Source organism: Eptesicus fuscus, chromosome 6, assembly GCF_027574615.1.
Source record: "Eptesicus fuscus isolate TK198812 chromosome 6, DD_ASM_mEF_20220401, whole genome shotgun sequence".
Taxonomy (NCBI): Eukaryota; Metazoa; Chordata; class Mammalia; order Chiroptera; family Vespertilionidae; genus Eptesicus; species Eptesicus fuscus.
This window is the reverse complement of record NC_072478.1, coordinates 49149325-49174809: the sequence shown is the minus strand read 5'-3', so window position 1 is coordinate 49174809 and position 25485 is coordinate 49149325. Positions and strand designations below refer to the sequence as shown.

At 35.3% G+C, this 25485-nt stretch overlaps 1 protein-coding gene and 1 non-coding gene across 8 annotated transcripts in view; both read left to right on the top strand.

Annotated features, from left to right (window-relative positions):
• The window catches only part of RBM46 (RNA binding motif protein 46), a 67023-nt gene that overhangs the window by 3449 nt on the left and 38089 nt on the right, over nucleotides 1-25485 (top strand). For 4 of the 7 annotated variants that reach the window (XM_054716965.1, XM_054716966.1, XM_054716964.1 and 1 more), the window contains exons 3-6: nucleotides 6014-6175; nucleotides 7656-8123; nucleotides 8601-9383; nucleotides 22815-22873. In XM_054716965.1, coding sequence (XP_054572940.1) covers nucleotides 6025-6175; nucleotides 7656-8123; nucleotides 8601-9383; nucleotides 22815-22870 — 1458 coding nt within the window. In that variant the 5' untranslated portion in view covers nucleotides 6014-6024 and the 3' untranslated portion in view covers nucleotides 22871-22873. Of the gene's footprint in view, nucleotides 1-6013; nucleotides 6176-7655; nucleotides 8124-8600; nucleotides 9384-18004; nucleotides 18138-22814; nucleotides 22874-25485 lie in introns of those variants that run through there. The other 3 variants (XM_054716963.1, XM_008144239.3, XM_054716962.1) reach the window with 2 other exon arrangements.
• Nucleotides 10157-10258, top strand: LOC114233471 (small nucleolar RNA U13). Its single transcript, XR_003619610.1, has one exon. It is a non-coding gene; the product is annotated as a small nucleolar RNA U13 (small nucleolar RNA).

The window sequence follows — 25485 nt, the reverse complement described above, 5'->3', positions numbered from 1 at the left end:
TTTAGGCCATCTGTATGTCCACTTCGGAAAAGTGTCTATTTAGGTCCTTTGCTCACTTTTTAATTGGATTGTTTGTCTTTCTTTTGTTAAGTTGTATGAGTTCCTTATATATTCAGATATTAACTCTTTATCAGATGTATCATTGCCAAATATGTTCTCTCATACAGTGGACTCCCTTTTCATTTTGTTGATGGTTTCTTTTGCTGTGCAGAAGCTTTTTATTTTGATGTAGTCCCATTTGTTTTCTCTTTCGTTTTCTTTGTCCTAGGAAATGTATTGCTAAACATATTGCTATGAGACATGTCAGAGATTTTTCTGCCTATGGTTTCTTCAAGGATTTTTATAGGATTGGAATTTTGGTAATTTTAAGATTGATTCTAGAATATTTTAGAATAAATATAAGATATTGTATGCCATTTTTTAGACTTGATTTATAATTCTCTGAGGTTCTTGAATTTTGGCTCTTTTAAAAATGTATTTTGACTAAGTATTGTATTAAAGTTGATATCTTTAAACCTTGTTAATTAGATATGTGTATATGTTTGTGTGTCTTTTAATCACTCAAGGATATCTTTATTAATTTGAGAGAGAGAGAGAGAAAGCATTGATTGGTTGCCTCCCGTACTCACCCCAACTAGGGATAAAACCCGAAACTTAGGTATTTGCCCTGACCAGGAATTGAACCCACATCTTTTGGTGTTTGGGCAAAACTCCAACCAACTGAGCCACCATGTCAGGGCTTTGTGTATATATTACTTTTGTTTTTGGAGGTTTTAAGATAAGGGCACATTCTTTTTTAAGGGGGAAAATGAGATTGATGACTCACCATTGTGTTTTGTACTTATGTGATTTTTAAAGTTTTTGTACTATTTTGATTGATATTTCTTGTCACATACTTAGTCTAGCATACCTAGTCTTTTACATTCTTTAGTAAAAGAGTCTTTACTATAGGAACCAGTCTATTATTTCAACATAGACCCTGGATAATATCTTTAAAAATCCTATCTAATAACGAAGGAATATACTAATTGACCGTCATGCCTTCACAAAGATGGCAACGCCCACAGCCAATAAGGAGGGAATATGCTAACTGACTGTCACACCCTCAAAGATGGTGGCGCCTACAGACACAAGATGGCAGCGCCCAGTCCCCTTAGCCCCGCCGAGTTGGCCGGCACGGCACTTTCTTCACGCCTGCCTCTGGAGTCCCCCAGTCCCCTCAGCCCTCCAGCTGCCCAGGGCTGACCCAAGGGACCACCAAGCAATTGAACAAGCAGGCAGTGTGGGGCAACCAGGCCGGCAGGGTTTGTGAGGGACAACCAAATGTCTGAACAGCAGGCTGCATGGGGCGACCAGGCTGGCAGGGGGGCAGTTGGAGGCGACCAAGCCAGCAGGGGAGGAAGTTGGGGCGACCAGGCTGGCGGGGGGGTGCAGTTGGGGGCAACCAGGCCGGCAGGGGGGGGGGCAGTTGGGGGCATTTAGGCTGGAAGGAGGGGCACTGAGGGGTGACTAGGCCAGCAGGGGTGGCAGTTGGGGGCGACCAGGCTGGCAGAGGGGGGTAGTTGGAAGTATCCAGGCCAGTGGGGGGGGGCAGTTAGGGGTGACCAGGCCGGTGGGGGGGGCAGTTAAGAGCGACTAGGTCGATAGGAAGGGGGCAGTTGGGGTCTCCCTGGCTGGCAGTGAGGGGCAGTTAGAAGAGGCCAGACCGGCAGGGGCGGGGGCAGTTAGGGGCAACCAGGCAGGCAGGCCGGTGAGTGATTAGGAGCCAGCAGTCCAGGATTGTGAGATGGATGTCCGACTGCCAGTCTAGACTGACTGTCAGACATCCTCCGAAGGGTCCTGGATTGGAGAGGGTGTAGGGTGGGCTGAGGGACACCCCCACCCCGCCCCCTGTGCCCAAATTTCGTGCACCGGGCCTCTAGTATAACATAAAAGACATGGATTAACCCAAAAGATATGTCTGTAAGGTAATGTAGGTGTGGGTTGCATAGATGGGAATCTTTGCCCTCATGCAACCCAGATTTTAAACCATAGAAAGTTTGCAGGTGTTTTTGTTTGGTTTATACAGTTTTTATTACTGTTTGTTTTTTTTCCTTCATTGTATTTTTAGTTTCTCTTTTTTTTTTTTTTTTTTGACCTTGCAATACTCTGTTTTCAGGGAACCATGAATGTCTTATAGAGATACTGCTCTCCAAAATGCAGGCTTAAAGCATAGAAGGTATCTAACTGGATGATGATGATGATATTAATATTTCCTGGATTGTAAGTCTTTTTAAGGCAGGGTCTACAGCAGGGGTGGGAAACATCCATCCTGTGAAATCATTTTTTCTGGCATTAGGGGTGAGTTAAATGTTTGACCAAATATAACAGACTAATTTTTAAATTGATACTTTTGTATGGCCTGCGAATTCTATATAATAAAAGCCTAATATGCTAAGTGTCCAGTCATCTGTTCAATCAAAGTGTAATATGCCAATGATATGCTACGGCCTCTCAACCACTCACTATGACGTGCACTGACCACCAGGGGGCAGACTCTCCAACTGGTAGGTTAGCTTGCTGCTGGGGTCCAGTCAATTGGGACTGAGCTAGACGGGCTGGACATGCTCTGCAGCCCTCTTGTGGTCCCTCCCTGGCTGGGTAACCTCCCGCGTCCCTCCCCAGCCCCGATCGTGCACCATTGGGGTCCCTCGGCCTGGCCTGCGCCCTCGCAATCCGGGACCCCTTGTGGGATATCAGAGAGCCGGTTTCTGCTTGATCCCGCAGGCCAGGCCTAGGAATCCCAATGGTGCACAAATTCATGCACTGGGCCTTTAGTGATGTTATAAATATCCAAATGGCCCTTGGCAGAAAAAGGTTCTTCATGGCTCAACTCTCTTTGTATTAAATTTTGGAAGGGATGCTAAATGCCATGTGGTCTAGCAATACATCCTTTGCTCTACTCTCTGCATCATGTCCAGTCCATGTTTGAATGCTTTTATTTTGGCAGGAAGCTGCCATCTGTGGCAGCCCTTTCCAATATTGTACAGTCCTCTCTGCTTAGTAGAAAGTTATATTGAGGCATACTCTGTCCCAGGTGCTCTCCACTTGTGGTTGTAGTTCTACCCCTTATGGTTAGCAATATGACTGAAAATTCAGTTAAATGACTGGACATGGGAAACATTCAGTAAATCTGTATAGAATTGAACTGAATTGTGAAATTTGACTCATTAAGTTTTGAATTAAGATGCGGAACTAAATATATCCTGGACTAAAGTATGAACATGATTTTCCACAAGATTAAGTTTTGGTCATTACATTTTTGTGCCTGTGAGTGTGAACATGTAAATGCCATTTATGTAGCTATGCAGTTGTAGTATGTACATGCAGGTCTTTGGCTCTCAAATTTTAAAAATAGAGAGATTTCACATAAATATATGCAGATTTCTGGCTTCTCTTATAAAATTGGAAACTGGCATAACTAGGCAAACTGGATTTCCTCCTAATAGTTTTCTAAAATTGAGTAGCCACTGCCCTTTTCTGATGATACATGGACGTTCTAATTAAGCACAGTCCATAGCACATCTTAGAGTGTTGTACTTTGCCTTTCCACTCATTTGACATTACTTGTCAGGGCCTTGTAGGCATTTGAGATGATCTTTTTGTGGATACTCAAACTTAATGTGTCTATAACTGAGTTCTGATCTTACCCCTAAAATCTGCCCCATCTCAACCTTCCTCACTTCTCTGCTTTTCCTTGCTCAGGCCAGAACTTTGGTATTATCCTTGACTTATTCTGTTTATCTCAAAATCCATATCCAATCTGTCCAGAAATTCTATTGGATATACCTTCAAAATACCTCTCATATCAGAAACTACTTTCTACCTCCACCACAACATCCCTGGTCCATGCCACCATCATCTCTCACCTGAATTTTAGTCATAGTCTTCTAATTGATCTCTGCTTTCACCTTTACTACTGATTTCTCAATTCAATAGCCAGATGATCCTTTTAAAATGAAAGATCATATTCAATAGCCAAATGATCCTTTTAAAATGAAAGATCAAAATCTATAGTGCCTCTTCATTTGACTTAGAATAAAAGCTGAATTCTGTGTGATGTGACAGCTTGTTACCTCACTAAATTCATCTTTTACTATTCTCCCCCTGGTTGTACCATACTGTTCCCCTTGCTATACTTTATATGTGCAATGCACACTTCCATTTTTGGGTCTTTTATTATCATTTTTCCATTTGTGTGGAATTCTTTTCCCAAATAATGGCATGACTAGGTTCCCTAATTATTTACTCAAATGTTACTTTCTTAGTGAGGCCTGTACTGGTTATCCTTTTTAAAATCGCACCCTTTCTTTTCCTACCCATCTCCCCCCTCACCCTATGTGTGCTATCCCTGTTCTTTTTCCCCCTACTTTTTAACTACTTTTAACATATATTATTTATTGCTTTTATTATCATTTGCTTTTTCCACTGGAGTAGAAGTTATATAAGAGAGGAATTTTGGTCTTTTATTTACTGATATATCCTAGATAAAAGAATAGTTCCTGGCACACAGTAGATGCTTAATAAACATTTGTTGAACAAGTGAATGAATTTGAGTTTGAAGTCCCTGTTCTACAGTTTGTACTTTTCTTATTGCTTTATTAATTTACTAGAGGCCTAATGCACGAAAATTCGTGCAAGAGTAGGCCTTTCTTCCCCCGGCTGTTGGCACAGGCTTCCCTTCGGCACCTGGGACCTGGGCGGGACCCTGGCTTCCCTCCAGCCCTGGCTTCGTCAGGAAGGACGTCCGAAATGATATCCAGAAGACATCCGGTCTAATTAGCATATTACCCTTTTATTATTATGAATTGGACAGTATTATTTTATCAGAAATTAATATATATTGTTTTATTACATATTAGTACATTTATAGTGCTTATATGCAAAATACTATATGTTTAAAAATATGTTTTTATTGATTTTTGAGAGAGAGAAGAATGGGGAGGGATAGAAACATCCATGAGAGAGAAACATTAATCAGCTGTCTCCTGCATGTTGCCTACTGGGGATTGAGCCTGCAACCTAGGCATGTGCCCTGACTGGGAATCGCACTGGTATCTTCTTGGTTCATGGGTTGATGCTCAGCCACTGAGCAATACTGGCCAGGTGCAAAATGCTATTTTAAGCCCTTTATGCACAATCCTGACAACAACCCCGTGAGGTAAAAACCATTATAATCCATTTTTTAGAGGAAAGTAGACTGAGGCCAAACTTGTCCAGAGTCACAGCTAGTAAGGGGAAGAACTAGGATTCACATTTAAGCAGTCATTTAGTAACCTGAGTTTGCTCTTAATTATACTATATCCTGCTTTTTTTTTAATTTTAGGAAATAAGCCTTCTATTGCATGTGTTGCAGATCATTTTGCTCTGTAATTTTCTTAGATTTGTGTGTGTGTGTGTGTGTGTTTGCTTTTCAGATATGTTCCTTTGAAGTTTTTCTGTTTATTTTTTAGAAGAGTCTTCTTGATTCTAAGATTTAAAAAATAAATACACTGATTTCCCCCATTAGTTTTGATTTGTAGTAGAAGCTTAAGATAATGGGACAAGACTTAAACTTTGCGCTGTATGGATAGATCATATATTCATTGACAACAGTATTTTTTTCCCTTTTTTTATTAAGGTATTATATGTGTACATATCTTAACCATTGCCCTTACCCCCTACTGCTTTCTTTTTCCTTTTCCAAATCTCACTTATTTCTGTTTCCCCATTCTTGTTTTTGTTGCTCCTTTTATTGTTCTCTTTTTCACTTTCACCTACCTTTCTTATAGCTTAGGCCTTGTAAAGGTACTGCTTAATTGACATTAAAAGAAGTTTGCAGCGTCCATTGTAGAGAACTTTGGGGGGCAGGACTGCAGTGGTCACCAAATGTAGCAGCCATAACTATCCTTGACTTCTTGCATCCCAAAGTAATGCTTCATAGATTACTGATGCTCCATGTTATAATCACTGCTTTTTTAATACTTTGTTTTAGGAACTGCAGCCATGAATGAAGAAAATATAGATGGAACAAATGGATGCAGTAAAGTCCGAACTGGTACGCAGAATGAAGCAGCATTACTTGCTCTGATGGAAAAGACTGGTTACAACATGGTTCAAGAAAATGGGCAAAGGAAATTTGGTGGTCCTCCTCCAGGTGTGGATTTGTTTATGTTAAAAAAAAAATCGAAGCTTTAGTGTAGTCATTTTCATTATGTATATATCTTTACAAGTATCCTAAACAGTAGCTCTATTTTTTGTAACTGCTTTTAGACCTTAGCAATACATTTTTTTTTGTTACTCCTCACCTGAGGATATTTTTCCAATGATTTTTTAGAGAGAGTGGAAGGGAGGGGAAGAGACACAGAGAAAGAAACAATGATTGGTTGCCTCCTGCATGTGCCCTGACCAGGGCTGGGGATAGTCTGCAATCAAGGTATGCACCCTTCACCCTTCAGTACACAGGCCATTGCTTTATCCACTGAGCCAAACTGGCTAGGGCAGCAGTAATTTTTAATGTTAGGGAGAAGGTAGATTTTATAATGTTAGGCATGTTTTACCATTACAGTTTTTAATTCTCTTGCATTAAGAAGCAGTTGAGAAAGAAATTAGGTTGGTTTAGAAAGAAGTCAGGATTGAGTCAGTGTGGAAAAGGGTCCTCTGGAAATTAAAGGGGAGGTCTTTGGGAGGAATTTGAAAGACCAGTGAGTAGAGGAAGGAGTGGTGTCTACTCTAGACGCAAATCAGATGCAAACAGATAATCTCCTATATAATAAAAGGCTAATATGCAAATCGACTGAACAGCGGAATGACCGGTCGCTATGATGCGCACTGACCACCAGAGTGCAGATGCTCAACGCAGGAGCTGCCTCCCTGGTGGTCAGTGCACTCCCACAGGGGGAGCGCCACTCAGCCAGAAGCCGGGCTTATGGCTGGCGAGTGCAGCGGCAGAGGCGGGAGAGGTTCCCGCAGTGCTAAGAATGTCTGTGTGGAGCGGGCCTAAGCCCTCGAGGGCTCCCGGACTGCCAGAGGATGCAGGCTGGGCTGATGGGACCCCTCCTCCCCCAGTGAATGAATTTCGTGCACCGAGCCTCTGGTTAGATATAATGTTTTGTTTTTCTACCAATAGCCAATGCATTTTCTTTGCTCAAAACCCTCCAATTAACTTCCTATCAGACTTAAAATGAAATCTTGGCCTCCAGTTACATTGATGACCACATTACCTACTACTTTACTCCTCCCTCAAGTACATGTTAGCCATGTAGCCTGCGTGTTCTGAGTTCTAATATACAAAGCACTTGCTTTTTCTTCTTCCTGATATATCCTCAGAGCTCATTCCCTCATTTCATTGAGGTGTCTGCTTAAACTTCATGTTATCAGACAAGATTTACCTGACTACAAAAACTTAACCCTTCTGTGGCTGTATTTTTATAGCACTTACTACTCAGGCTTCTTTCTGTATTGAATATATGCTTTGTGAGGGAAGAGGTTTCTTTTTTGTTCACTCTTGTATCCCCCAGCACCTAAAATAAAATAGTACATGATACAAAGAAGGCGCTCTGTACATTTGTGCAATGAACGAATGAATAGTGAATATAAATATCTTATTAAAATTTATCTGTATTTTTGTCTTTCAGGTTGGGAAGGTCCACCTCCACCTAGAGGCTGTGAAGTTTTTGTAGGAAAAATACCTCGTGATATGTACGAAGATGAGTTAGTCCCTGTATTTGAAAGAGCTGGGAAGATATATGAATTTCGACTTATGATGGAATTTAGTGGTGAAAATCGAGGTTACGCTTTTGTCATGTACACTACAAAAGAAGAAGCTCAGTTAGCCATCAGAATTCTTAATAATTATGAGATTCGACCAGGGAAGTTTATTGGTGTATGTGTAAGCTTGGATAATTGCAGATTATTTATTGGAGCTATTCCCAAGGAAAAGAAGAAAGAAGAAATTTTGGATGAAATGAAGAAAGTTACAGAAGGAGTTGTAGATGTCATTGTTTATCCAAGTGCAACTGATAAGACTAAAAATCGTGGTTTTGCATTTGTTGAATATGAATCTCACAGAGCTGCTGCTATGGCCCGGAGAAAACTAATTCCAGGTAAGCCTATCCTTTTTAAGGTTATTTTTCCATATTCCCTAAATTGTAAATATTAAAAAATGACAGTACCTTATAGATCAATATTATGAAAATACACAATGCCTTTAGAGGAATAAGGATTAAGTTAGTAAGTAAATGAAGTTGTTTATATGAAATTAATCATTACTTATAACTTACTGATTAATGGATGATATATTTATAAGTTAATTGTTGCTTGATAAAAATCGAAAAGACAATGTCTTATTCTTCTAATGATCTTTCTTTGAAGTATATTTGTTTTGTTTAGTCTTAAAATTAATTTTACCATAAGTTCTGATTAGTTTTGCCCTAGTAAATTTTCATGAGTGGGAAACTATAATACTTAACCAAATATATTGATATGTATTTGAGTTTCCGCTTCTTTGGAGAAACAGTTTTACTTAACAATATTTGACTTGTATTTTAATTGTCTTCAGATTAACTTATTCTTTTTTGTAGGAACATTCCAACTATGGGGCCATACCATTCAAGTAGATTGGGCTGACCCAGAGAAAGAGGTTGATGAGGAAACCATGCAGAGAGTTAAAGTTCTCTATGTTAGAAATTTAATGATCTCAACTGCAGAGGAAACAATTAAAGCAGAATTCAATAAATTCAAACCTGGTGCAGTTGAAAGAGTAAAGAAACTTAGAGATTATGCTTTTGTTCATTTTTTCAACCGAGAAGATGCAGTGGCTGCTATGTCTGTTATGAATGGGAAGTGCATTGATGGAGCAAGTATTGAGGTAACACTGGCAAAACCAGTAAATAAAGAAAATACTTGGAGACAGCATCTTAATGGTCAGATTAGCCCCAATTCTGAAAACTTGATTGTGTTTGCTAACAAAGAAGAGAGCCATCCAAAAACTCTAGGCAAGCCACCAGCTCTTCCAGCTCGTCTCAATGGTCAGCATAGCCCAGGCCCCTCTGAAATCGATAGATGCACTTACCCATTTTTTCCTGGAACAAAGCTTACTCCAATTAGTATGTATTCTTTAAAATCAAATCATTTCAATTCTGCAGTAATGCATTTGGATTATTACTGCAACAAAAATAATTGGGCACCACCAGAATATTATTTATATTCAACAACAAGTCAAGATGGCAAAGTCCTCTTGGTATATAAAATCGTTATTCCTGCTATTGCAAATGGATCCCAGAGTTACTTCATGCCAGACAAACTCTGCACTACGTTAGAAGATGCAAAGGAACTGGCAGCCCAGTTTACATTACTTCATTTGGGTAAGTTTAAAAATACTTTAGATAATATTGTAGAATATGGAATATTATAGGTTATTTGAAAATTAATTTATTTTGAATTCAACTTTAGTGGTGAGTATTTAGCATAAATTTTACCTCAGTTTTATGAATTTGTGGTAAATTTTGTTGAGACTAATCCTATAGAGACTTCCTATGTTTAGCTTATTTATTTTTTAAAGTATGTTTTTATTGATTTTAGAGAGAGAGGAAGTGAGAGGGAGAGAGAGAAACATTGGTATGAGAGAGAAACATCCATTGGTTGTCTCCTGCACACCCCTTACCGAGAATCAAGCCAGCAACCCTGGCATGTGCCCTGACTGGGAATGGAACTGGAGACCTGTTGGTGCATGGGAGGATGCTCAACCAACTGAGCGAGCCACACCAGCCAGGGCTATTTAGTTTTTTGAAACATTGCGTATTTACTTTAGAGTTTATGATTCTGTTTCATTAGTTTATTGTTTTGCAATGACTGATCCTAATTTGAAATAATTTCTATATAAGTTACAGGGTTTGTTACTTAAACCAATTTCTTTGGTGAAGCCTACCCAGTAATCTTTTTTGGGGGTGGTGGTAGGTAGTTGGTAAAATCAGAGGCATTTCAGATGGGTCATTTGTAGACAGCTTTATGCTCACCAATCTGGAAATTACTCATGAAAGACAAAAAGCATAATTAAAAGATGTTTATGACCATTAATTTCAGGCTTTGATAAAAGTAACTTTCTCTAAAACATTTGCGGGATAGTTAAAGGCTTTGGATCCTTTTGTAGTTCATAAGTATGATGATTGGGTGTTCACACTCTTGTGTGGGATGTGCCTCCCACAAACCTTGTTCCATCTTCACATTTTTCCCTCTGACATAAAAAAAGAAAGACTTTGGGCCATATGCTAACTAAATATTTGGCATTGTGAAGGAAGAGATGTAATATTGCTCTGGTATTACCCTACTTTCTGTTTTTTAGTGTTTTGTTAGCTACCCCCTTCCCATCAGTTTATTTCATTTTTCAAATTGCAGCTATATATTTCAGTTGGTGATGACTTTGTACCCCAAATAATATTTATTAGAAGAATAGTAGTTTCTTGAAAATCAACTATAAAAAGGAAAGTTTACCTACTAAGGATTATAACTGTGTGTTTTTTATTGTAGCTGTCAAACTCGCTAAGCTTAAAATTGATTTGTTATATGATTGCAGAACTGTACTACTGAAACTTATATCCATTTAAAATTGATATCCTTAAATTTGTTAAGATAGTAAAAGAAAAATATTGCCAAAAGGGAAAGTAATTTTTACATATTATTTAGATTTGCTTATCCATTATAGCCACTCCCATGGTATTATGAAAATTTTTAGGAGATTCTGATTTGGAGATCTGGTCATAAATTTAGGACTGAAAGTAGAGTTCCCTTCAAAGAAACTTTTCAGTACTGTCCTTAGTTATTACTTTGGAAATATTTGGTAATTTTAGTCATTTAAGTTAATAAGTTATTAGGTATGGTTTCCATCAATGTACATGATAGGAACTTTCTATTTTTCTTTTAATAAAGACAAAGTTAAATATAAAATTAGGCGGGTAGCAAATAATTCAAATTAGGGTTTTTAGAGAAAAATTGATCAAATTATTCTTTTGGAGTAAATATAGATAATTAGTTGCTGAGCAAGATTTTCCCAGGATACTTATATCTGATCCAACATGGTAATGCTGAAATATATTTTATTTCTATCCTCACTTACTTACAAATTTAACTTAAATATGATTCTTAAAACATAGTCTCCTTAGTTTATTTTATGTCAGATTTTTTATTTAGACATGGTTTCTCCATCTGGTTCTCCCATAAAGAAGATCAGATGTTAAATGAAACTGGAGGTTTTTCATCAGCTTTTAATTTAATATTAAAATGATTTTTATTTTTTTTACTTGAGTACTAGGACCATATTTAACTTGTAGCTTTTAGTTCCCAAAGAAAACCCCTGTTCAGGTACAGTATTCCCAGCTTGATTATGTTAATTAGGAATAAAATAAACTTCAATAAATGAAATCCTTAGAGGGCACAGGCAGTTTGCTTTATAGTCATCTATTTTAGATTTTATCAACTTTATATTAAAGCTTCTTATAATAAAAACTTGAATAATTTGTGTTTTATATATTTTTCCAGTTTCTATTCACCATTAGAGAAAAGAGCTAAGCCAAATATAAGCCAAAATTTTCAATTAAACTTTACAGGCTTGCTTGGATGCAGTATACAAGGCCTGAGGCCTTGTCTACAGACAGTAACAGAAAATTCCTTATTGTAATTGTCTAGAAACATGAGTAAAGGTTGAGTTAGAAGCAACTGAGGAGAAGGAGAGAGAGAATTCAGGATGTGGAAGAGTCAGAGATCAGGGGTCTAGGAATTTGTGATTGAAAAACAAATGTCAGGCTTTCAGTTATCATTTAAGTCACTTAAGGTGCTGTAGACAGCCAGGAGATTATACAATGCCACATGGCAGGTAAAGGATAGAGTTAATGTCATTGTGGTGATGATCTGATGTGCTTTTTCCTTCTATTAATATTTGAGTGTCTGGACTTTTAAAAAGTTAATGTGTTTTTACATGAAGTTTCCTTTAGATAAAGTTTGCAGGGTTTAATTGGATGTTCAGGGTTGAGATAATGGTGGTAGTGTTGTGTTCTTAGAGGGGAAGGGGTGTTGTGTTTGTTATTGCTATCCTGCTAAATATTTACATGTTTCAAGCCTTGGATTTTTCTGAGATCTTGAGAGGTTATTGATTTGTTCTGGAGTCCCTCAAATGGAGTTCATTAAGTATTAAATAACCTTTGGCTCTTATTAAAGAATTTGAATATAATTTTCTAGTTAGTGAAATTAACTATTATTTTAAGATGATCTCTTTGAGTGTAGTAATTACTTTAATACACTTCTAGTCTTTCAATTTGATGCTATTTTTTTTTTAGTTTGATGCTATTTTGAACATTATTTAATCTTACTTTGATGATCTTTGTTAATTTAGCTTTTTATTTCAGAGCTCTTTAAGAATATACTTTTAATGTCCACTTTGTTTTGGCATTACCATGTTCATTTTTCAAGTTTGAAAAAAAAGTAGACTTTATTTAGTTAAATTAAGACTCTCATTAGTGTTATGAGGAAAATAGTTTTTTTAAAGGGGTACTAGGCATCTAAATGAGTACTAGAAATTTGAGAGTTTACTTTTAGTGACCATTTAGTGCTCTTACCAGAATCCCAGAAGCACTTGTTATATAGTCCCTTAACATTAATTTTTAAAATATTTTGGGTTTTTATTTATTTATTTATTTTGGTTCCCATTTAAAGTGAGCTCTATTTTAAGCAAAATGCCCTTACATAGGAGGAAAGCTGAAATTAATGCCAAAATTGAACCCTCATTTTTCTTTGACTTCAAAGTTAGAGACTACCTTCATCCTCATAATGTCAGAGAATAACCTCTCTAACCTCAATCGATAGGATAAGAAATTGTGTTAACTGGTTATATTTAGGAACTTGTAATAAGTGGGATACTCATTGGAGCATAGGAGATAGATAGCTCTATACCAAATATTTGATGTATGGAGACTTCTTGGGTCATTTAATATCATCCTTTAAATAAGACTTTTCTGTTTCAAAATACTGTATCTTTAATAATAGATCAGACTATGAGTGTGAATAATTCTGCTATTCTTCAAATTTTGCCTCTGTTTTGAATTGGGGCCTTCCATTATTGCCACTACTTTCTCCTGGAGGATTATTCATCATCTAGGACTGGAATAAGCAAAATCAAGGAGGTAAAGAAAAGCTCTGGAGAGTTAAAATTTTGAAGAAGAAAGTCTTGGAGAATACTTACTGGAAGGAGGGAGGTCACCTCAGTGTGTATTGATAATTCACCTTGAGAGATATTTATTAACAACTCATTCAGGCAAGGCATTTATTTTCTTGTTTCTATGTTTGCAATACTGATGAAGTAGGTTTTTTGTTTGTTTGTGTGTTTGTTTTACTTGTATGACCACCTAAAGTTTTAAGATAGGGATGAAGAGCCTCTTGTTACAAACCAGCTTATGCCATTGATTTAATCTGAGTATTCTGTTGTTTTGGCCATGACTGATGAAGTTTAATTAAAGAACAAATCTGTTTTGAATGCCTTTCCTGTGCTAAGTGTACTTCCTAAGCAATCTGGAGCTAAAGATAAATAAAACATTGTTTTTGCTCTAACGGAGTCACAGTCTACTGAAGAAGGCAAGCATAGGGTATTTTGGGAGTACAAAGGAAAGGGCACACCTCACACCTGATCTGTGTTGTAAATGGTAAGAAGAGTTTATGGTCAGAGAGGGACACCACATGCAAACATTTAGAAAAACAGCATGGTGGTGGGTTAATGGCAGAGTTGTATATAATGTTTGTTTTGGTAATTTTAGTTAGATTTTAATAATTGGAAATTAAAAGTAAGTGGACTTTAGTTAATTGAAATTTCAGCAGTTCTGCTTTTTAAAACTTTATAAGTACTGTATTTTTTTTATTACAACTATGTTGATATTACTTGCTTTTCCTCTGAACAGGTACTTTTTTTTTCTAGATTAATCTATTCTGGTGCGTGTGGACCATTTTATGTGTGAATATTCATCTTTTTAATATTTCCTGTATTTTCTTTTTTCAATATTCATTTTGTGGCTGACGTGCATATTACTTCTCATATTTGACTTTGTAATTACATACATTATTAGAATCTTTACTTTTTCTGGACAGTGAGTGGTAAAATATTAGTATATAAATTCCAATTATGATCACTATTTGTTCTATTTTTTAAATATTTAAATTAGATTTTGATTTCTGTTATCACTTATAACTTGGTTGAAAGTTACAAAATAGAAGACAGCAGGATGAAGGAATAGTATTCTGAGAAGTTTTATTGTGAAAAATAAGGTGCTTTTTTCTTATGAGCTGTCATTATTTCCAGATTGATGGGCAGAAATACAAAAAATCAAATTTGATTTTAGAAATTTGCCAATAAATTGCTTTGAAACAAAGAGAAACTTTCAGTGTTGTTGTTGTTTTTAATTTAAGAAATAATTTTAGGAGACTCTTAAGCTAGGTACCATATAATGGTACTGTATTATAATGAAAAAATTAATTACAAATTATTAGAAGAAAAATGATAGTTTTAGAAAGTTATTCTTTCCTTTCCAGTTTTAATTACAGATTTGACTATTATGATAGTATTTCAGACTGATATATTGAACAAAATTTGCTAAGTCTGCTTTAAAACTCACACAAGAAGTAGCATCAGCATCAACATTTTATACTTTAATTTGTTTCCATATGATCAAGTGGTGAGATGAAATTTCCATTAACTCAACTATGTGTCTTTGACCCTCCATGAGGGCCCAATATTCATGAAAATATACTTCTATTCCTCTTGAAATTTAAATATTTTTTCTAACAGGCCATCATGTGGTATTCCTTATAATTTTTATCCTACTAACACTTGTATTAACAGACCATAGTTATTATGGAACTAGAGGCCCGATGCACAAAATTCGTGCAAGAGTAGGCCTTCCTTCCCTGGGCTTCCCTCCAGCCCCGGCTTCATCCAGCAGGACGTCCAGAATGGCGTCTGGTCTAATTAGCATATTACCCTTTTATTATTATAGATTAGTACTGTGAGAGAAGCTGCTTATTTAATACTAGAGGCCCAGTGCACGAAATTTGTGTTCTCGGGGAAGGGGGTATCCCTCAGGTTGGCCTGCACACTCTCGCAGTCCGGGAACCCTCAGGCAATGTCCGACTGACAGCTTAGGCCCACCCCCATGGCAGTCGAACATCCTTAGCGCTGCCGTGGAGGCGAGGGAGGCTCCTGCCACTGCTGCTGCGCTCGCCAGCCATGAGCCTGGCTTCTGGCTGAGTGGTGCTCCCCCTGTGGGAGCTCACTGACCACTAGTGGGCAGCTCCTGCTTTGAGCATCTGCCCCCTGGTGGTCAGTGCGCATCATAGCAACCGGTCGTTCTGCCGTTTGGTCAATTTGCATATTAGCCTTTTATTATATAGGATAGTAATGAGTAATCAAATAGAAGTACAATAATCTGTCTCAGCCACCAATAAACTATGACCTTGGAATGGCAAATGAATCATTTACTCTTTGTGGACCTCAGTACCTTCACATGTGAGGGTTTTATTTGGTGAACTTAAGTACACTCTTATCCTCCCAATTAATGGTTTTGTTTAAAATATGGTTAAAAATCTTATGAAGGACCAAAAATAATACTTGAATTTTTTTTTTGTCTACCAAGATACATACTTAAGTTCAAATAGTTGAAAATTAAGAGCTACTTATGCATGATTAACTCTCAGTTTAATATTCTTTACTTTATACAATTCAAAGCTTGTATCTGTCTACCTTACAGCAGGACAACTGGATTAAAAAATGAAAGGTTCAGTCAGTCACCTGTTTTATTTGTATGAACATGTAATGCTTTTTGGTTATTTTCTTATCTGAATTTTTTAATTATAATCAAAACCAAGATTTTATAAAACAGCTTAATTACTTAAAAGTTTTGAAATTAATTTTCTTTTTGTAAACAGAGAATCTAGGAAAATGATGTATATTAAAACATATCATCTGACCAATATTTTTCCATAGTTGTTATTAACTGGCTAAAGTGATCATGTGATTTCATTTACTTTTATACATTTGTTTAATCATGCTTGATCTTCTATCCTATAATTTTTTCAACATCTTTAGCTAATACTTTCCTAAAATACTTGTTCTGATTAATAAAACAGTTTTAACAGTTGCTACTGCTTTATTTATTTATAAATATAACATCTGATTTTTACATTTAATATTTTAGAAAATAATGTTTTGTAAAATTTCCCCTCTTGAGTTAATGTCACAATAAAATTTGCCTCGTATGTTCCGTTCTTATACATCAGTAGCAATACATAATTTTGCCACATGGTGTCACCTAAATATATTTTTTAGCCTGGCTATAAATAGAATTTCAGTGTTGTATTGATTTTTCTCTCCTTTGGTTTGCTTATTTTGGGGGATTTAGAATCAATAAAGTCTGTGTGAGAAGCTGCACATAGCCTTCAGCCTATGACACCTTTATCTCTGCTTCCTACTTTAGTAGATAGTGATTGCTTATACTACAGCAGTATAATTTAGTGAATGAACTAGTAAATGGAGACAGAAGTTGTTTTGGAAAATAGGTTTTACTGCGATGAAATTTATTCAAGTGACCATCTATACTTTAACCACTTTAAAATTACTCCATGTCAGTTGCTTCTGTGCCTTTCGGTTAAGATTAAATATAGAATCTACTCTTTATTAGCTAATTTCAATTATATTATTTATCCTGGAGTAATACATCCTTTATCTAAGACCTGGTAGTGCAGTACCTCCAAGAATGATGAACTTCCCTTGGGGATTTAAATAAAACAAACAAAATAAACTTTAGTTTCCCTAATTAATTAGAAGCTTTAAATAACCAGAATATTAATAACTACTTGGTTTTTCTTGTTTCTTGAATTTGTAGTATTTGGCTAAACATATATTAGTTACTTTTGTGCCATTATTTAATCTCATGGCAATTGATATTTGAGCTATTAAAAATGGCCTATATGTAGACTTTATATGCACAATACATATTTTATGAAAATGATTTATTTGACTAGCTACATACCTTCCTGCATTGCTGTGATTCAGTAAATATAATCTGTATACAACACTGATAATGATCCTATATAATAAAAGCCCAACGACCGAATGGTGGAACAACCAGAACAGCTGGTCGACCAGTCGCTATGACGCTCACTGACCACCAGTGGGCAGACGTTCAACACAGTAGTGGGAGTGCCGCTCAGCTACTCGGGATGAGCAGCGCTTTCACAGCAGGCTGATCCCCGCAGGCCACCCCCCCCCCACCAGTGCATGAATCCCATGCACTGGGCCTCTAGTTTATACTATAATTGTATCTATGACTTTGGTTAAAAAGTATATAGGAATGCAATCATTAGAAACATCAATCTGTAATGCCTGATATTTTGGTGAATTTACTCTGAAATCCCTCTTTTGTTGTGTGTTTAAACAGTATAGCTTGATTTTTATACAAAAATTAATTCTATTGGCACTCTGACTCTTGAATAAATAAAAAATGTAAACTGGTATGTTCAAATCCAGCTTCTTTAATAGATATCTATGTTGGCCTTCACTTTTCCTTCTCTCTCTTTTTTTTTTTTTTAATCCTCTTCCAAGGATATATTTTCATTAACTTTAGAGAGAGGGGGAAGGAGAGGGAAAAAAACATCCATCAGTTGCCTCCCTATATGCCCTGACTGGGATTGAACCCGCAACCTAGGTATTTGCCCTGACTGGAATTGAGCCCACAACTTACTTTCTGATATACAGGACAATGCCCCAATTGTTTGAGCCACCTAGCCAGGGTGACCTTCATTTTTTCTTTAGCTTTTGATTTTCTTTTACTGTTTTTCTAAGGATATTACTAGAGATACTTCACTTTTTTAAAACCTTCATAATTCTATTTTCTAGATAGTTATAATTATGACTGCAAGGTCATTAACTTTTTTCTTGTTACCTTTGTTTCAGCAATATACAGTAGGTCCTCGGGTTACATCGGAGATCCGTTCCTACGGCGCGACATAACACGATTTTCGCCGTAAGTCGGAACCCCACCTACATAAGCAACTACACGTCACTCACATGGAGCACATACACAGCAGTAATGAAACAGTTAAAAATATTTAAAAGAAAGATAATAATTCCTGACCTTTACTTGTGGTAAATAAATAATAAAAATCATAAAACACATATGTACATATGTCGAAATGACGGAACTTTTCTTTTTTATAAATATAGGGGAAATGGCGATGTAACCACGAAACTACGTCGAGTCCGACGTAACCCGAGGACTGTCTGTATTAGTCTGCTTGTTTGCTAGTTATATTATGGGGTAAACAAATCAATTTGCAGTATATGTGTCATATATGTGTTTGGCTTTTTTTCTTCTACTGCTACATTAATTTTTGGTCCAAGGATGATCAAATCTGTAGTTGAGGATTTATGAAAGTATTGGATTATTTTGGGCACAGAATTATAAGGCTCAAAGTGAGTCATTATGAATCTTTGGTAAAAAGGTTTAAAGTTGTATTCTGAACTATATAATTTTTACCAAAAGCAAGAGTTAAATAATTCAAGCAGGGAAGTGTTAATTTAAATGAGTCTCACCTGTGTATATTATGTGTCTACATTTGTTTACTTGAGAGATCACAAATTGTTTCCTTGAGTGATCAAGAGTCCCTTGAGGGATTCCTTGGTATGAACTATAGGTATGTCATACATAGAAATAGTAATGACAGAGCATTGGAAAGTTATTTCTTTTGTCTTATGAACTACAGGGAAAGAGGAAATACTAAGCAAGAGTAGAATTACTTACCCTGTGAAAGCATTCTCTTAGCTTCTGAGGGGTATTTACAAATACGATGAGGTAGTCATGATTTTTTCTTTATTTCTTATGATTTATTTAATAGTAGACTCAAGATTTTTAAGTTCTTGCATTGAAATGAATCTAGGTTATCAAAGCCAGATTGAGTCATTCTACTCTAGAGATTCTCATATTATAATAATTAAATGCAAATTAGAAAAGTTATGTAATATTCAGACTAAATTTTATTCGGCTTAGAGTATATCTGGAATGTTTGTTTATTTTATTTTTAGAGAGAGAAGAAGGGAGAGAGGGACAGACAGACAGACAGACAGACATCGATGTGAGAGAGAAACATTGATCGGTTGCCTCTACGAGCTTTGACCAGGGCATCAGGTATGTGCCCTGACTGGGAATTGAATGTGCAACCTTTTTTGGTATAAGGGACATGCTCCAACCAGATGAACTACCTGGCCAAGGTTGTCTAGGATTATGTTTGCTTTGGGCATCAGAGTTTAATTAAACCTTGACAGCTATGGAGGACTTGGAAACTGTTATATGAAGTAGGACAGTGAACAACTGAAGTATTTGGGGATGTTTAACCTGTACATACTAATATTTACAGGGGGGATATGATTGCTATCTTCAGATGTTTGAAGAGTTGGCACATGGAAAAAAGACTAATATGAAGCTCCAGGGTTTGGAATTTAGTCTATTGAGGAAAGTTTCAGGGAGGTAGATTATGCTTTTATATAACCCAGACCATGTGAGTTTTTAAACTACTACTAAAAAAAACTTTTAACTTTTTATGATTTATTTTAAATATGTTTATGTTGTTAAATAAATGCATGGGAGAAGAAAAGGTTTTGTATTAGACTTAAAATTCAGAATTATCTTCCTTACACCTCTTGGAGTATATTATATTAGTCTTGCTATTTTGAAGTCCTCTGAAAAATTGCTTTTTGAAAATGTTATTTAAGGAAGTTTGTTTTTGGCATTATTCTCATGACTCTTTTGTTTATTATTTACTCCTTTAGTCTTTCTGTTCTCATTGTCAGTTATTAACTGGCAGCTGGCTGATTGTTAATCCTTGTTAATGCAGAGTGGAGTGAAAGTAGGTTTCCAGTACATGAAACACAGAGCTTATTCTTGTATTATTATTTATTAATTTTTGTATTTTCTATATGAACAATGATAAACCTATTTTTGCCCCACTTTCTATATGTTAGTTAACAAATACTGAACACTGCTTTGTATACAGTCCAGAGGGCCACTGTAGTGAATCAGACACAGTTGCTACTTTCATAGAGTATACATTCTATTGAGGGAGACCGTTATTTACAGTTACAGTTACAGTTCTGATAAACACTGAAGTGTACAGACTGTTATGAGAATGTATAATTAGATGATCTGACCTAATTTGAGATGAGAGGGCCAGGAACTAGAATATTGCATTTTAGAAAGAATTTCAGCAAAAGGAGATTTAGTACTTTAAATTTAGTACAGCACATAGACTCAGAATTCCTGGATTCACATCCCAGCTTTATTACTTATTTGGAAAAGTTACTTTAACCTTCCTGAACTTCAGTTTCTTCATCTGTAAATGGGAATAGTAACTATTTATTTCATAGGGTAATTACATGTACTTATTTAAAATTGTGTAAAAGGCCCACAACACTGCCTTTTTTATTTTAAAATGTGCCATATAAGTACTGAAGAAAAGTGTTCAGAAAACAAAGCCAAAACATTGGAGTTTTCTATAATTAATAATATTATTACTACTATAATAATTAAGATTCTTTGAGCACTAATATGTTAGGCATTGTGCTAAATGCCTTTATCTAATACTTTATCCTGATGATATCAGAGATGAATATTATTTTAATGTCTATACTTTTTTTTTTAACAAATAAAGAAACTGAGGTTTTAGTAGATTAATTAGCCCAGGAACCCCAGTTAGCTAAGAGGTGTGCTCTTAACTACTATTCTTTCTACCTTCACATGATTCTAATGAAAAACTGACCTTTGTCTTATGTTAAACATTTGATAACACACGGTGAACATGTGGGACATTATTGGCAAGTTATTTTTCTAACAATTAAAATACACTGAGATGGGATTTTTCCCCCATGTTTACCTCCTTTTCAGAAACAGTTTTATCCCCATAAAACTTGTAAACCAGACCACTCTAGTATATTGTGAACGTAGGACATCTGATTGAATCCTAAGTGAATCATTATAAGTTACAAAGATCTTATGAACATAATCTTGTTAACAAGGTAGCTTTGGGATTTTAGGTTTGTGCTTGGACAAGCATTGCCACTGGGAGGCATATGTGTCAACATGGCAGGTGATATGTGGTTTTCTCCATCAGATACTATGCAGAATGGTAATAGTTTTTAGTTAATATACATTTATACTCATTTACCATTTACATATTTATAATTTCCTTTGCTCCCTATTCCTCCTACACTTCCAAGCTCCCACTATGATTGTTTCTTTATTCTGACTAAAGGACATTCATTTTTATTTTCCTTTGGATATGCTTATGACAAATAACCTCAGTATAATTTGCCTGAATATTTCTTTAATTTACCAGCTTTTTGAAATAGTATTTTTACTTGATAAGCAGTTATTTTCCTTTAGCCCTTCGAGGTTATACTTCCACTAATTGTCTTCTGGCTTCCTTTGTTTCTGTTGAGTAGTCAGCTGATATTTACTTATTATTCCTTTGAACATAAACTATTTTTATTTTTTTGCTCTCTGCTACTTTTAATACTTTCTTTTTATCTGTGATTTTCAGAAATGTTACTATGATGGACTTATATGTACTTTCTTAGTTTTTATCTTAATTGGGACTTTTCACTACTTCTAAAATCTATAGATCAATGTTTTCAACCTGTTTTAGAAAGTTCTAAGTTATTCTGTTTTCAAGTATTACTTTTGTCCCATTCTCCTTTATCTGGTACTCCAATTACACGTATGTTAAATCTTTTTACTGTCATCTTTTCTTGCCTCGAAGATCCCTCTTCAGAATTTGCCGTCCTTCCAGGGGAAACACTCCTTCAAAAGATGTGCATACTTCTCTGAGTTTTCTTCTTTGTTTAGGGCCTCAGTCCCATAATTCTTTACTGCTTTGGTCATTCTCAATGCTTTCAGGTAGATATTTTTGCTTTTATAATAATTGTCTACATTTTCAAGTTCTCACTGGGAGGATTGATTAGTTAGTTGCCTATTTGATCATGTAAAACTAAAAAACATTGTGACTTTTTTCTACTGAGTTATAATTTTAAGATGACTATTTAAAAAATCTACACTTTTCTGTGGATTATCAAATATTTTTCATTTGTTCATACTTTTATGTACAGTTTCTCAGTATAGACTTGGATATACATTTCTACCAGAAAGCTTTAAGGCACATAAAGAGATGAATGCCTAAAATGGATGACTGTCTAGAGTTGTACTGTATATTGTTAAATTAGGCTTCAAGTAAATAAAGTATAGCTGTTAAAAATGTTTTTTAACTTTAGTGTTACTTTGGCCATCCATTCATCTCTTTTTAAGGCCGAAGGAAAAGGTACTGATCTTTATCAAATTCATTTAGATTCTTTGGCTATCTGCTTATAGAAACTAGATAATTTCATTTGTTTTTAAAATCCTTTATTTTATTAGTATAAGTAGTCCTTAGAAAAACAAACTAAGAAGGACTTGATTTGTACAGAAAGATATGTTCTTTTTCCGTTAATGTATTAACTCATAATTTTCATTCAAGTAGCAATATACTGTTGTCTTTGCTCATCTTCACAGAACTTCAAAAATGATAACTATTTGTCACTTGTTTCCTTTTCTCTAAATTTATTTTCCTATTTACTGATAAAAAGTTTTAACAAAAATTATCAAGGATTCCATGCACTCCCAAGATAGGGATAACATCAATCTAAAGACTCAATTCTCTTCTGTCTTCACTGCTTACAGACAGGGAACACAATCTCTTCAGCCTGGACCTATGTAGAAGAATTTGGAGAAAATAAAAGGTAAGAGAAAATCTCTTAGGAATATTAAATTATATATTTAGTTTTCAGAAAGCCAACATTAAGTTATTCTTATAAGGAGAAATAATTAAAATTTTCCAATAAAGCCTTGTGAAATATTTTTATTATTATAGTTTTATTAATTATAAACCCGTTAAGCAAAGTTTTAAAAAGTTAAACTGGTTTCCATATTTCAGGTGTTCTCAACACGTTTAACATGCCTAGTGTACATTGTAAATCACCAAAATGGTAAATTGTATGTTAAGGTCGATGTAGTTGGAATGGGTATGTTATGTATATAGATTATCTAGCATTTCTCAAACTTACCCGAAAATAGAACTTTAATTCTTTTCAAATTTAGTAATCTAAAATTATTGTTGATAGGATTTAGAATAAAAGTTATATTTATGAGGATTCACTGTATAGTTTTTTTTAACATGGACCTGAGAAGGATAAGCTTTAATAGGAAATTAAAGGTAGTCTATAGTTTGAGTAAAGATTATTACTATATAAACTCCTTTTTACATATAGAGGCAAAAAGAATGTTGTGGCCCTAGCCAGTTTGGTTCAGTGGATAGAGCATCATCCTTCGGACTGAAGGGTTCTGCGTTTGATTCCAATCAAGTGCACATACCTTGGTTGCAGGCTTGATTCCCTGCCCTGGTTGGGGCCCATACGGGAGCAACCATTCGATGTGCCTCTCTCACACTGATGTTTCTCTCTCTTGTCTCTTTCTCTCCCTTCCACTCTTTCTAAAAATCAATGGAAAAATTTCCTCAGGGGAGGATTAACAACAACAGCAAAAAATGTTGTGGTTGTGTGGGTAGCAAACCATATACTAACTAGTTCTGTGTTCTTGAATAGGTTACTTTACCCTTCTGTGCCTCAATTAATCCTGTTAAAGAGTAAAATAATAGTACTTAACCTTGTCAGGATTAAATAGTGTTGATAATGTATAGTTATTTTTAGCACATAGTAAGTGCTCAGCATATAATAGCTTTTATTAATATGCTGCAGACTCAAAGAAATATATTTGTTATGCTTTAGACATAACTGTTTTTATAGGTATTAGCATAAAAATTCCAATATATGGTATTCTCAGAACTACCTTTTCCTATAGGTTCTTATATTTGAAATTTTGAATTATGAGGACTAATTTTACTGATAGAAATGAAACTTGAAACGAGTTCTTTTTTTAAGGATTTTATCTTCTATTCACTTTTGCCCAAATATTATTTCTAGTGAGCTACAGTTTTCGAGCTATTACTGAAGCCTAGATTGTTGCAGTTCAGATCATAATTTTTTCTCTTATAGGCTGCCGTTCTATTACTGTCTTTCTAAGTGGTTTAGAAACTAGCATTAAAAGAAATTTGACATAATTAATCTCTTAATACAAAGTAGCAAACTGGAAGCTCTAGATATGATTTGTTTGGTCTCTTCAGCTTTTTGAAAGGAAAGCAACTCGGCTTAATTTCAGTACAAATAGCTAGATGCATACTATTTCCACTTGGTTGTTTGTTTGTTACATCTTGGCCTCTGAAGGTATTTGAGTTTGTAATCACTCTGTTTAATATATTTCAATAATTTTTGTTTTGCTTTTAAAGTTTTCATATTATATGTTATTCCTATTAAAAGTTCTTGCCAAACTGATTTATAAAGTTCTTCAGTGACATAACTGTTTCTAAGGCCAAACAAATTTGGGAAAAACTGTACTGTGTACTCCCCTGGGGAAATCAAAATGCATATTAGCATATTGAATAATTGTGGTGGCAATCTGTTTAACTGTCAAACTTATCTTTCCTAAATTTTTCCAAGGTTTTTTTTATTTTTTTGCTAAGGGATTCTTCTTTTGAGGTACTTTAATTGTATGGGATGTAGTTTGGGAAACACTGGAATTAACTCAAGAGAAACAGTTGGGTTTGTTTATAACTTTATTGAGATATAATTGAAATATAATAAAATGCACATATTTAATATCCACACTTTCCCTGGCTGGTGTGGCTCAGTTGGTTGGGTGTTATCCTATGCACTGAAGGGTGGCCAGTTCAATTCCCAGGGAGAGAGGGCTTGATCCCTGGTAGGTAGCCTGCAGGAGGCAGCTGATCAGTGTTTTGCTCTCACACAGATGTTTCTCTCTCTCACTCTCCCTTTTCTTTCTAAAAATCAATTTAAAAAATCGTAAAAAATAAAAACTATACTTTGGTCAGTTTTGACATATATTCATCTGTTAAATGACACCACAATCAATAAACATTTCCACCACCCCTAATGTAATTCATTCCTCCTCTCTTTCACAGGCAACCACTGATCTGCTTGCTGTCACTATAGATTGGTTTGCATTTTTTAGAATTTCAAATCCTTGTTTTTGAAGATTTAAATTATAACCTTCAGATAATTTAAAATCAAACAGTTTCTTAAAAATAAACCTATAGATATCACTGTTTCAAACTTATATGGGATGGTATATTGTAAACTTAAAACATTTAGTTAAAATCAAATGCAGATGAAATTTTTTCTGAATTTGAATCTGAAAAATACCATTACTCTAGTAAAAATGGAGAATTAACCAACTAGAACTTTATAAGGAACCAGAGACAATAACTTCCTTTCTTATC